A 12,921-nucleotide genomic window follows, 5' to 3' on the forward strand; every position below is an offset into this window, starting at 1 on the left:
GAGGCACCTCGTATGTTCATAGCAGAAGCGAGTTTCAAATTGGGGACTCCCAAGTCAAATCATAGCTCTGTGTTTTAGCCACGATGCTATACTCACTTTCAATTACTCAAAACAACTTTAGGCAGGACTGGGTAGCCAACAGACTGAAAAGTATATAGGCCAACAAATAAGTTTTTCTGTGCTTTTTAAAGCTAAAGCTGAATGAAAAACATGGCTGATTTGTTGAGATGAAGAAACTGAAACTGAAATTTCAACCTTTAAATTCCAAGATACAAACTTCACATCAAAACTCACTGATGTAAAAAGGTGGGTAGTTTGCTGTCACTTTTCTGACCTTTCTACACCAAAATATCTCGACTAATACTCAAAAATTATGGCTGAGATTCAAAACTTCTTAGGTCAATTAGAAACCCACAGTTTGAACTCTGAATCTCAGAACACTGATTGGATGTCCTAACTTTTTGGCATCCAATATATTAAATTTATTTGGAATGCATTCAATGCTGAAAATAGGGCCATTTCAATTGAATTGAAATTTGTACTATGCAGTTGTGGTTACATTATGTTAATGCTCCAATTACATTATCAGGCAGGTGCCATCTCTGTTTTCTTCTTGGCACCTATTGAATACATCAAGAAGTCTTTTAAGTGGAGATTTTACCTCATTCTAGATTTGTATAGGATTTGTTGTTTTTATAGAGGATTTTTAAAAATACATGTTTTTACTGTTGATTTATTAATTGTTACACTGCACCAAGATGTTTCATAAGAAGCTATTCATAAATGGAAATAAATGAATAAACAATGCTTACAAAGCAACAAATTCTTTTGGGCGTCATAAAATGTACCCAGAGTTTCTCCACTGCAGTATCTGCATAATAGAGTAAGAAATCTGAGCATGTTTTGTGCTGTGAAAAATAATTTTTAAACAGATATCTTTTGCAAAAGCAAATAGAGCTGAAAAGAGGTTTTCTCCAAGCTTGCTGATACCTTCCTTTTCTTGTGCATGGATGGTGTTGTTTGGTTGGGCAAGAGCACAATTCAAAGTGTTGGTGCTGACCTTTAAAGCTCCAAACGGCCTCAGCCTAGTATCCCTGATGGAGTGTCTCCCCCCCCCCCCCATCGTTCTGCCCAGACACTGAGGTCCAGTGCCGAGGGCCTTCTGGTGGTTCTCTCACTGTGAGAAGCAAAGCTACAGGGAACCAGGCAGAGGGCCTTCTCGGTAGTGGCACTCGCCCTGTGGACCGCCCTTCCACCAGATGTCAAAGAGAAAAACAACTACCAGACTTTTAGAAGACATCTGAAGGCAGCCCTGTTTAAGGAAGCTTTTAATATCTGAAGGACTATTGTATTTTAATAGTTTGTTGAAAGCCACGCAGTGGCTGGGGAAACCCAGCCAGATAGGCGGGGTATAATTTATTTTATTTTATTTTTTATTATTATTATTATTATTATTATTATTATTATTATTATTATTATTTTATTATTATTTTGGATTGCTAAAGAGAACAACCAATTTCAGTGGCTTTGTGCCCCTGAGTGCCTGATGTTGCAGATGAACAAAGAAGAGCTGTTGTGAGATGCTGGACTTGAGGGATTTCAGCCTGATGAACGAGGGCAGTTCTTAATGTTGCACAAATCCATAGTTAGATAGATAAAGTGGCATTCAACTATGTTCTACTCAGAATAGCTGCATTTAAATGAATGGATTTATGTTATGCATGCTGATTATTTTCAGTCAGTCTACTCTGAGTAGGACTAACACTAGCTACAACCCAGATAAAGCATATACTACTTCTACTAATTGATAGCATTCTCCAAAGAAATCTAAAGCCCACAGATTCACAGATATGTGCCCAAGATTCTTCTTACACTTTGCTCTTTTCCAAGAAAAAGATGCCCTCAGCCAGACAACAAGCCAACAAACACAGCTAGGAAACAGGGCAAAATTGGGGGCCAAATTCCACAATATTTTGCTGGTACTTTTCCTCGGAGAATAGTATCCAAACACACACTGAGTAGAAAGGAAGAACAACCTCCTGCCTTCTCAGCTTTAAACTTGAGCAGTTCTTACTGGATTCAAGTCAACCCAATTTCATGGTTGCTTTAGGGTTACCTCCTCTGTATCTGCCAGGCTTCCTGTCCTTATAAATTTTTAAAATGTTGTTGGGTCTGTTCTAGGTACAGGAAAGTTCTACCGGCTGGATTTCTGTGTGAGACTCCAGATACCCTCCATCTTAATTTGTCTGGAGGGAAATTTACTTGCCATAGGTAGGGTTTGGTGAATCTGTCAATTTAGATTTCTTTCTGCTTCCCATTTTTCCAGTTGTAAATACCGTTCTCCGCATTTCCACATATTTTTTGTTGTTGCTTAAGTTCTCGTGAACTCTTCAATATTTTAGCTTAAATGTCTCCTAATATGCACATTTTTTCATGCAATCTGCCCAATATAAATATTGTTTTTCAGATGACTTTTGCCATACACACACACACACACACACACACACACACACTTTTATCTTCTTTACTGAAATCCATATATATCATACAGGATCTTAAATACATGTACAAAGAAAAGGTAATAGTGATAATAATATATTTTGCCTAATATAATGCATTTTTGCTCATTATTGTCACTAATGTATATACTTATATGCACACTTCACCCTAATATAGACATTTCTGACCACATTACTTGGCTGGAGCAATCCTACATGTTAAGGATTACTCATATGAATAATTATAAAGGATTCAAGGGGGTCTGTGGTCCCAGGAGAAAATATTGGGGCCGGCAGGTAGGGATTAGTGGAAGGGGCTGGGGGCCGAGTTAGATGGTGACGATGAGTAAAATGAGAGTAATATAAAAATGGGCTAACCAGAACAAAATGACAAATGAAGATGCTGGATAAGACAAAAGCACACAAAAAAATCCTTTAAATAAATAGAGCAGCACACATGCAACAAAAAAAGGAGGACAACAAAGCTAAACGATCAAAAGATAACAATGAGTTGTCCTTTTAAGTTGAGTGAAACAATTGGTCTTTTGTGGAGGTGAAAACAAATTGCAGGAAGGTGTTGTTTTTTAATAAAAGCGCAAGGTGAGCTGAAGAAAAACCTTCATTTGGCAAGAAAACTGACGCTGCAAGACCCTGGGGCAGAATACCTCCTAAGGAGACAGCGCTCAATGATTATCATAAGTAGAACTTATTTTAGGTGCAAAAGTAGTTCTCAGAACAATATTTTTAGGTCAGTTATATGAATTCTGCAAAATGCCTCCCCCCCCCCCAAGTTTAGGTCAAGTTAAAAGGTTGTTTGCAAGCAGAGCGAAGAAATGAGCCAACTCTGAACTAGGAAATTCTAATAGCAAGAGATGCAAAAGTTCCTGCAAATTCAACCCCCAGTCTTAACTTTTCACCTTGATTTCAATAGGACCTAAGTGTAAATTTCGTCTTGATACAGCCCAATGTTGTTCTTTCCTCCCTCTCCTTTGCAGAAGAATATTATAGAAACTGACTAGGAAGCTGATCAGCAACAGTTTGAGAACAGGTTAAAAAAAGAAAGAGAAAGAAAGAAAGAAGCACAATTTCAAAATCACACAATTAAAACTAATGGAAGGCATGGTGATGACCACTACTTTAGATGGCTTTAAAAAGCATGATGAAACAAATTCCAAGAGAAGGAGGAAGAGAAGTCTATCAATGGCTAGTAGCCATGTTGGCCCTTAGATGGAACCACCAGACAGTGTAGGCAAGCAAAAGTGAAGGATAGGTTGACTACTTGCTCTGTTTGTGAGCTTTGAAATGACCCTAGTGAACAGCTAAGGGAGACACAATGTGGCATTGTTTCAATATTTGGTCTGATCCAGCAGAATTCTTTATGCCCAGGGTGAAGGATTGGCTCAGAGAGACAAAATGACATAAAACCAGACAACATGCTCTACAAACCCCCAAAAGAGCTCTAGAACACTCTCCCCGCCCCCCATGGGGTCCTTATTAAGAGGAATTCTCAGAATAATTTGTGACATGATCTGGGGATGGAGGAAGGGGAGAATGTGCTACCCCCTCTCCCCACACTTTTATTTGGGGGGGGGGTGTACACAGGGGGCCTTGAAGGTGCCTAAAGCATCTCTTTGGATGCCAGCCAAAAAATACAAAATGGTCACACGAATTTGGAAAGATTCAAAAATAGGAGACAATGAGTGATATTCAACAAAGTTTTAGTCAGAGTAAACCATTAAATTAAGGGATCAACTTAGTTATGCTCATCAATTACAATGAGTAAGTCATCATGATTACTATTAGCATCACTGATGTTATTATTTTAATTCATTTAATACCTAGTTGAATACTACCCAAGATTCTTGCTAGTTCTTGTACAGGGATTTTCCTTGTCTATATTGACTGCGCATGTATATTTCTTGCTAGTTGTTTGGATAACTTGATTTATAAGCAGGGTTACAAATTTTAGTACTAAGTAAGTTAATAAATACAATATTCTGATGTAACATTTCCCCAAAGGTTAGACTGCATTTAAAACCATTAAGGTCATCCCCCAGAGAAAACTGGTTTACAATCAAAAGACTACAGAGCCAAGAGCGGGATGGGTGCCTTGAATGAGGGCCCAACATCTGAGGACGTTTTCCTGTATATCCCATTCCCATTTCAGTGGTTTGTGCTAGAAAGCCTCCTTAGGGATTTTCGTTATCAAGTAATGTGGTCAGTTACTCAGCTGGTCCAAGTTTTTTGTGTCCTCAGCAACTAAACCCCCCTGATGGCTTGAAAGGCTGAGTCAGTCTTACCAGCCTTTAAAGCTCTTCTCCAGTCTACCTCCACTCTACCTTAGCTGAATATTAAGCCCAGATATTATATTAAAAAAACAGACACTCATAGGGTCTGTCTAACAGTTTAGATGCAATCAAACCATGGTGGGAAATTTGTAGATGCAAAAACCATGAACTCAACGAAACAGAAAACTGCAATCACATCACGTTCATAGGTTCAGATCCATATTAAGCTGCAGAGATGAGTTATGATTACTTATTTCATCGGCACTTAAGTTCAACTGACTTAGTCTCTTGATACAACCTATAGACTTCAGCTGACTATCATTTTTCTTGGCACTCGAGAAGAATGGGAAGACAGCATCCTTGATGGAACACACACATCCACAAAGCCCAGGCACCAAAAATAAATTGGGAAAGCACAATAAAGAGGTAGAAAGTTTACCATCCCCTCCTGCCACGGATTCCCCTTAAGCATCATCCAGACATAAGGGGGGGGGGATTTTCCCCTCTACCACCCTGTTTGCAAAGAGCGAACATCCAACTGAAGATGTGCCAATGGGATTATTAAAAGAGGCTGTAAGTTTAAGCTCCCTTGAGTGACAAACAACGGCGTTTCCTGCCTCGAAGGAAAGGATGAAAGATTTGTACTCACCACGCAAGAAGGTTGAAGAATAGGTTGTAAAGGAATCAAATATGCTGTTGGAAGCCATGACCCAAATCTACGACCCAGATTGTATTCGAGCCTTACACTCCTTAGGAAAAAACAAAAAAGAAAACCATAAAAAGTTTAAACTGAAATGCAAAAAGAAAAGTCAAAAGGGGGGAAGAGGGGAAAAAATCAAAAGAAGTTTTGTGCCTGTTTATAACCAAGAATCCGATTCCACAGCAGCACCACAGGAATGTTCAGCCACAAGTTTCTCAATAGAAGCATATGCGCGCCGGATCGTCATTAGGATGAAAGGGGAGGGGAAGGCAAACTAAGCTTTCAAAGAGATAGACACACACACATACCCCCCAAAAAAGAAAAAGAAAAAACAATATAATGTCTTGGAAGTATGGAAAGCAAAATGTATGAATGAAATACTGAATGAATGAATGAATGAACGGAACTCACCTTATGCAGATCCAAAACACACGGCTGGTGTGGAAAAACACGAGGAGGAGGTAAACCTCCCTGTCGAGGTTCGGGTACTCCTTCTAAATTGTTGATTGCAGTCTGCTTGTGGTTCTGTGGTTGCCTGTGAGGCCTGAAAGAGTGTTATAAAGTCAACCCTACTTTCTGAGATGCAGATGACTCTAAATCATTATTTGTTGACTGGAAGAACAGAGTCACCTGATCTGTGATGTCACCACCAGGCCCTGCAATATCTTTGTGGGTTCTTCTTGGTTTTTCTCTCTCCTTCAAAAAAAATTTAAAATTACTGGTTTAGAACATTTTTGGTTCACAGGAGGCCTTGTTGACTCATTCACAGCTTATAACAAATGGCACTGAGAAGAAGCAGAATTTCAGCTGCTATGGGATTGGGCTTCCTTTTTCATGAATTGATGCTGTTGCCCTCGGAAAGGGAGTCAGGAAGAGCACTGCAGGTTTCCGATTGAAGTCGCCGCCCATTTAATATTCAGTGGTTTTCGCTTTCCTAACTGCTTTTTTCTCTCCCACATTTACCACTTGTCTGTATCTTGTTTTATTTTTCTCCCCCTTTTGGCTTTCTAAGACCTTCAGCTCTACGAGTGACTATTCTTGCTGCCAAGACTAGTTCCATATGTGTTGATGGGTGGTTCCTCTTCAGAGGGATTTTCTGTGAATTAGTATTAAGTAAAAAATATGGAGCACATGCAGCAGAATAAACATCGAAGGCTGAAGAGCAGGAACGGTGGCCTTTTAAAAGTGCAAAGCACAGAATTTGCAGGCACTGCAGTGACTTGCAGAGCACATGGTCTGTGTGCAGAAGGTCCCTGGTTCAAATCCTTGGGATCTCTGGTGAAAAGGGGTAGTAGGAAGCTGGCGGTGGGAGGAAAACACTCTGCTGAATGGCCTGGTAAGCTGCTGTCACTCAGAAGAGAGGACACTGAACTAGATGGCTTGAATCAGGCTAAAGCAGCTTTGCATGTTTACACAAATAAACAAATAAATAAAGAGCAAAATCACTTATATAACAGAGACAAAATCTTGATCAAGAAAAGTCTTGATAACACTTTACTGAGGAAATGGAGCAAAACAGTGTATAAACTGAGGAGAAATAAATACAGTGGTACCTCGGGTTACATACACTTCAGGTTACATACGCTTCAGGTTACAGACTCCGCTAACCCAGAAATAGTGCTTCAGGTTAAGAACTTTGCTTCAGGATGAGAAGAGAAATCGTGCTCCAGCGGCGCGGCAGCAGCAGGAGGCCCCATTAGCAAAAGTGGTGCTTCAGGTTAAGAACAGTTTCAGGTTAAGTACGGACCTCCAGAACGAATTAAGTACTTTACCCGAGGTACCACTGTACAGAGGTTTCATAGTTCAGGCCTTATACATAACAGGGAGGCACACAATCATATACACAGAGAAAAAACTCCCTCAGAACTACACAGCCAATAGATAGTTCAGTGAGCATTATGCCACTCTGCTTGGTTACTAAGCAACACCCCCACCTGTCCCCCATCCTGACTTTAACATTAACAAAATTAACCCTTAAGTTACAAAATGAATTATCCTTCCTGATGTACTGTTGCAGTCATTCATTCAGAGGTATGGGAAAGGAACGCAGGAAGTCACATTACAATTAGTCAGACCACTGGACTATCTAGCTCAGTATTATCTACACTAGCTGGCTGTGGTTCTCGGGGGTTTTCAGGCAGGGGTTCTTTCCATCTGTACCTAGAGATACCAAGGAACGAACCTAGAACCTCCTTCATAAAAAGCCGGTGCTGTACCACTGAGCTAAGGCCCTTTCCCATATGCAATTGTTATAGACGCACATACTGGGAATACATTGTATGCTCCACTTTCCTGTTAGCCCTGGGCCCCTCCGACTCTTAACTCAGGACTAATTCCCTGCTGCCTATTACTCAGAGTCGGTCCAAAGCTGGTGACTTCCCATGGATAAAACAAACTGCATCTGGGTCTGCATCTACTTGATTTGTAATCCGAAGTGGGAGGGGTCACCCTGGAAGGCTGGAAAACAGAATATCTGCCTGTCAAGTTGAAAACTATCACCCCAGGAAAAAAGGTTCTAGCTGAGCCCTTTGCCTACTATGGTTGCTGGATCAGGTCAAATGCTAGTCCAGGACTCTGCCCTCACAGTGGCCAACCAGATGCCCACAAGAAGCCCAAAAGAACCTGAGCACAACGGCACTCTCACCACCGACATAATTCCAAGCAACTGATATTCAGAAGCATCGTGCCTCTGATTGTGAAGCGAGAATATAGACATCATGACTAGTAGCCATTGATAGCCTTATCCCCTGTGTATTTGTTTAATCTTTTCAAGTCATACAAGTTGATGGCAATCGCCACCTCTTGTGGGTGCAAATTCCAGAGTTTTACATTGTGTAAAGGTGTACAGTGGTACCTCAGGTTAAGTACTTAATTCGTTCCGGAGGTCTGTTCTTAACCTGGAACTGGGGCCTCCTGCTGCTGCCGCGCCACCGGAGCACGATTTCTGTTCTCATCCTGAAGCAAAGTTCTTAACCTGAGGTACTATTTCTGGGTTAGCGAAGTCTGTAGCCTGAAGCGTATGTAACCTGAAGCGTCTGTAACCCGAGGTACCACTGTACTTTCTTTTGTCTGTCCAGAGTCTTTCAAAATTCAGTTTTTGTGGATGTCCACAAGTTACATGGATGACACCCTGTATCTACTTGTAGAACCCCATCACTCACTCCCTTACTTGCATTTTCCATAAAGTAAAAAGCCCCAAATGTTGTTACCGTCCTCCTCCTTGCTTGTTTTCCAACTGCAGGTAATAATTTCTTTCCAAGCATAGGGAGGAAGCATTCAAAAATGTTTTTACCCAACAGCAGTCTGAAGTGGTAACACTGCCTTCTTCTACCTTAGCATCCAGTCATCTCATTCTATCCCATGAATTTTTGCAAAGCAATTTCTTCTTAAATAATGCAATTTTGTAGGTTAGCTTCCCTAATATATATATGTGCATTGTTATGCACACTTTACTATAGAGTGTGTGTGTGTGTGTGTGTGTTTACATATTACTTGGCTGGAGAACTGCACTTCAAAATTTGGGGAAGTGCAAATTTCCAAGGATGGCTCCATTTTGGTTTCTGTGTTGTTTCGGGAAGTGCAAATTAGGGATGTCTTTAAATGAGAACTCAATCAAATTTCTCCCCCATGCCTAAATTAGGCACTGGCCTGCCACTGGCATGAAAGCAGACAGACAGACATCTGCTCATATGCCCATACCAATTTGCATGTCTCTCCAGCTTGTGTCCCAGACAAGTTCTGAAGAACTACAGCAGCAAAATAAGCAGAGAAGCAAAGGCCAACAAATAAAGCTATGGAAAGTCCATTTTTAGTCATTTGGGGGAGGGGTTTCTGTCCAAAACTGGATAGGAAGTCACAGCACATTTTAACAAAATTATAAAGCCATCAGACAAATTTGTTAACATTAACAAATCTATTCAAATAAAATAAAACTTCAAAGATGAAGAAATACTATAGTCCTTTTTTCAAATCTCTTGGCTTTGGCTGTGGCTAAGTCACGAACGTTGCTATTTCTACAAGGGAATCAAGGTGCTGCTAACAGATGTGTTTCATTTCCCCACCCATCCTCCTAAACAACTCTGTAAAAAGATAAGGCTAAGTTAAAGACTTGTGAACTTTGTTGCTGAGTTAGGAAACTGAGGGCATAAGAATATAGACTAATTCTGACCCTAGAGTTAAGTCAATTCTCCAAGGATCCTGGCCTGAAATAACCCCAGGGCTGACTCTACATCATTTCCTTAAAGCAAGAGCTTACACAAACTACAGGTGGAAAGCACTGTTTTAAAAGAAGCATCTCTTTGTCTCTCACAAGGAAGGAGTGCCTCTCCCATGCCTGCTATGATATTATCAATGCTTCACCTAAAAAAGCAAAATTGCTTCTTGCTTCAAAACCATTCATTTTTATTCTCATGCTTGTGTGTGCCTTTCAATATATAAAAAATAATTGGGGAAGTCTATAATAAAGCTTACAATAATAAAAATGCAATAAAACACCATAAAGCATATGGTCTGTAAATATATGGAAATCAGTGACTAAACGCAATCCTATACAAGTTGTGTCAAAAATTCATGTTGAGCTCAGTGGGATTTACTCCCAGGTCAAGGTGTATTAAGGCTGCAGTCTCCTCATGAAAATAAACCAAAGAAGTCCTGTATTTTATTGCCTGGGAGTAAGCTTCATTGAACTCATTGGGACTTAGACCTCTGACTCCAGATGTACCTGGCTGCATTGCTATTTCATTAATTTGGTGACAGACCTACTTATTAGATGGGTTGCCATAGTCTTCTCTAGCAGTGGAAAACGTGGGGGCCAAATGCAGCCCCCCCAGACCTCTCTGTCTGGTCATTGGGTCTCACCCCAGGCCACATATCCCACTGGACCCACTTCAAAGCCAAGTGGTTTTGGCAAGGCTGGAATATGGCCTTGAACTCTGAAAATGCCTATTCCTTGTCTGGGTGGAGGATAGAAGCTTGCTCTATGTAAGTAACATTTACATTTGCATGGACAGGCGGAGTCCCCCCAACCCTAGGCGACTCCCCGAGTGAAATAATGACTCAAGACAACGTGCTATGGGATTAAAATTGGCTACAACTTTATAAAGTTTCAGATGTAGGGAGACCTTGGCTCAGGCATTGGGCGTTTATCCTTCCCAGTGCCCAGCCAGGGATCTGGGGGACATCAGGGTTATCCAGAATGTATGGGGATTGGGCTGGCTCTGGAGAACATATGTTCAAGCAGAGAGCCCACCCCCCATTTCGCAGCCATCGCAGGGGAGAGCAATGACAACCTCTCAGTGTATGGCCAATGCCTCCCCCAATGCTTCATGCCCCCCCCCCCCATTTAGGAAAGACAGACTGAAGAATTCTACCCAAGGCCTGAAACTGCCAAAGTTGTGATGTTTTGCTACAGGGAAGGCAAAACCTGCCAATGCAGGAAAATTCCTTTCCGGCCCTTCAACAGCAACCATGACGTAGCACCTGTGGAGAAGAGGTTAACCTGCAAAAGTAGGCTTAACTGAGGGAACGCAGGGTGGGGGAAGCTCTGGAGCCAACTGACGATTCCCAGGTAAGATGCACCCTCTGTGGTGTGGGGAGGGCGGTCCCTCCCCCTAACTGGCCAATCCCCTGGCAACGCCTCCCCAGGCGGGATTGGGCAATTGGCTGAGGTAGGCAGAGACCTCCAGGTATCCAGCCTGGGGTGTGCAAAACCAGCCCATACTGCCAGGAGCCACATGGGATCCGGGGGGGGGGCTGCGTGCGACCACGGAAAAGGCACCCCCCATTTGATGTGGGGCGCGGTCATTCTTGCTCTATCCATCATTGGCACGTGGCCTTTAGAAAGTTGTTCAGAAGGGAATTCAAGCCCTGGGCTGAAAAACATTCCATGCCCCAGGTCTTATGCCTTGGTTTTGAGGGCTGAATAGAGCAAAGGGTTGCCATCACTTTTTTTCTGTAATTATTTTCAACATTAAGGGAAATTATCCTCCGTTTCTACAGAACAGGGCTCAGCTGTTTAAAAGGAACTGAAATAAAGTAGGGATTGGCAGCGGGAGCGGTTTACACTGATGATTTTATAGCAACAAAAAAGAGACGGGGGGGGGGGAGGAGGAAGGGAAACAGCAAAAGAGCCTTTAGACTATCTGGCCATCCCTCGACCATCTGCCTCAGAGATGCACAGAGAAGGGTCTATGAGACTTCACAACGTTTCCTTGTCTCCTGTTCAAACCGCAGCGCGAACACTCTCAGGTCCCTACTTTTCCACATTGTATCTTCCTGGCTGGCCATGTAACACCGGAAAAAATGCCGAGCTGCGAGTCATGTTCACGACTCCTTTGATAGGCCTTAACGGACAGCCAAGGGAAGCGACGATGACGGGGCAGAAAATTCCTCAAACTTTGCACAGCGCTGTGAAGCAGAGGTCATGTCTCTCCTCACCTTACATGTCCAGAATGCATAAAACCTCAAAAATGTGTGGGGAGGGGAATATGGGGGGAGAGAACAGCAGCAGAGTTTCATTTTTAAAGGGTCCTTCACTCAGCAATATTTATTGGAGTTCAAAATTTAAAACACACATGTGCAATGTTTATGTATTTGCTTCTCTGTTCATTTAAATTATTTAAATTGATTTATAGTGGACGCTCGGGTTGTGAACGTGATCCATGCGGGTGCACGTTCACAACCCACAGCGTTTGCAACCCGTGTCTGTGCACATGCAGGTTGCGATTCGGCACTTCTGCACCTGCACGACTGCCGAAACCCAGAAGTAACCTGTTCCAGTACTTCCAGTACTGTATCTATGTTTATTTAAATGTAAATCCCCTTTTTTCCAGCCCACAAAGCATCCTCACGATCAAATTTCAGATAAAATTTCAGATCCTCAAACGGATAACTCCCTCCCAATTCTTTTACTAGGTAGTTGACAGAAAAGTGAGGGAAGAAGACACACACCCTCAGTTTGTTGTTTACCGTATTTTTCACTCTATAGGATGCACCGGACCATAGGAGGGGGAGAACAGGGGGGAGAAATTCTCCCCCTCTCTGCTCAGCGCCCCTTCAGTGAAGCGGCAGGAGAAACGGAGCCCCTTCCATTTCTCCTCACGCTTCGCTGAAGGGGCGCTGCGCAGCTCTCCCTCTCTGCTGAAGCCAGGAGAGTCTTGCTCTCCCAGCTTCAGCAAAAGGAACCCGAAGCCTTTGGAGCGCATCACGAGGTCCCGCTGAGCTCCAAAGGCTTCAGGGATAGCCGCTCCCTCTGCGCTTCGGAGGCTTCGTGTTGCTATCGCTGAAGCCAAGGAGCCTGCATTCACTCCATAGGACACACTCACATTTCCCCTTAATTTTTGGAGGGGGAAAAGTGTGTCCTATAGAGTGAAAAATACGGTAAATCATTCTGTCGGCTTAATCCTACTTACAGAGGGTGCATGCCCTCTGGAATCAG

The 12,921-nt window shown here is 42.4% G+C and overlaps 1 protein-coding gene across 2 annotated transcripts in view; it reads right to left on the minus strand.

Annotated features, from left to right (window-relative positions):
- Positions 1-12,921, minus strand: part of RUNX3 (RUNX family transcription factor 3) — a 224,035-nt gene that overhangs the window by 121,074 nt on the left and 90,040 nt on the right. Inside the window, exons 7-9 of one of the 2 annotated variants that reach the window (XM_083751840.1) lie at positions 6,117-6,182; positions 5,898-6,030; positions 5,436-5,535 (exon numbers count right to left, since the gene is read on the minus strand). In XM_083751840.1, coding sequence (XP_083607966.1) covers positions 5,436-5,493 — 58 coding nt within the window. In that variant the 5' untranslated portion in view covers positions 5,494-5,535; positions 5,898-6,030; positions 6,117-6,182. Of the gene's footprint in view, positions 1-5,435; positions 5,536-5,897; positions 6,031-6,116; positions 6,183-12,921 lie in introns of those variants that run through there. The other variant, XM_083751841.1, reaches the window with a different exon arrangement.

The sequence above is a fragment of the Podarcis gaigeae genome (assembly GCF_964106915.1).
Source record: "Podarcis gaigeae genome assembly, chromosome: 8".
NCBI classification, from domain to species: domain Eukaryota; kingdom Metazoa; phylum Chordata; class Lepidosauria; order Squamata; family Lacertidae; genus Podarcis; species Podarcis gaigeae.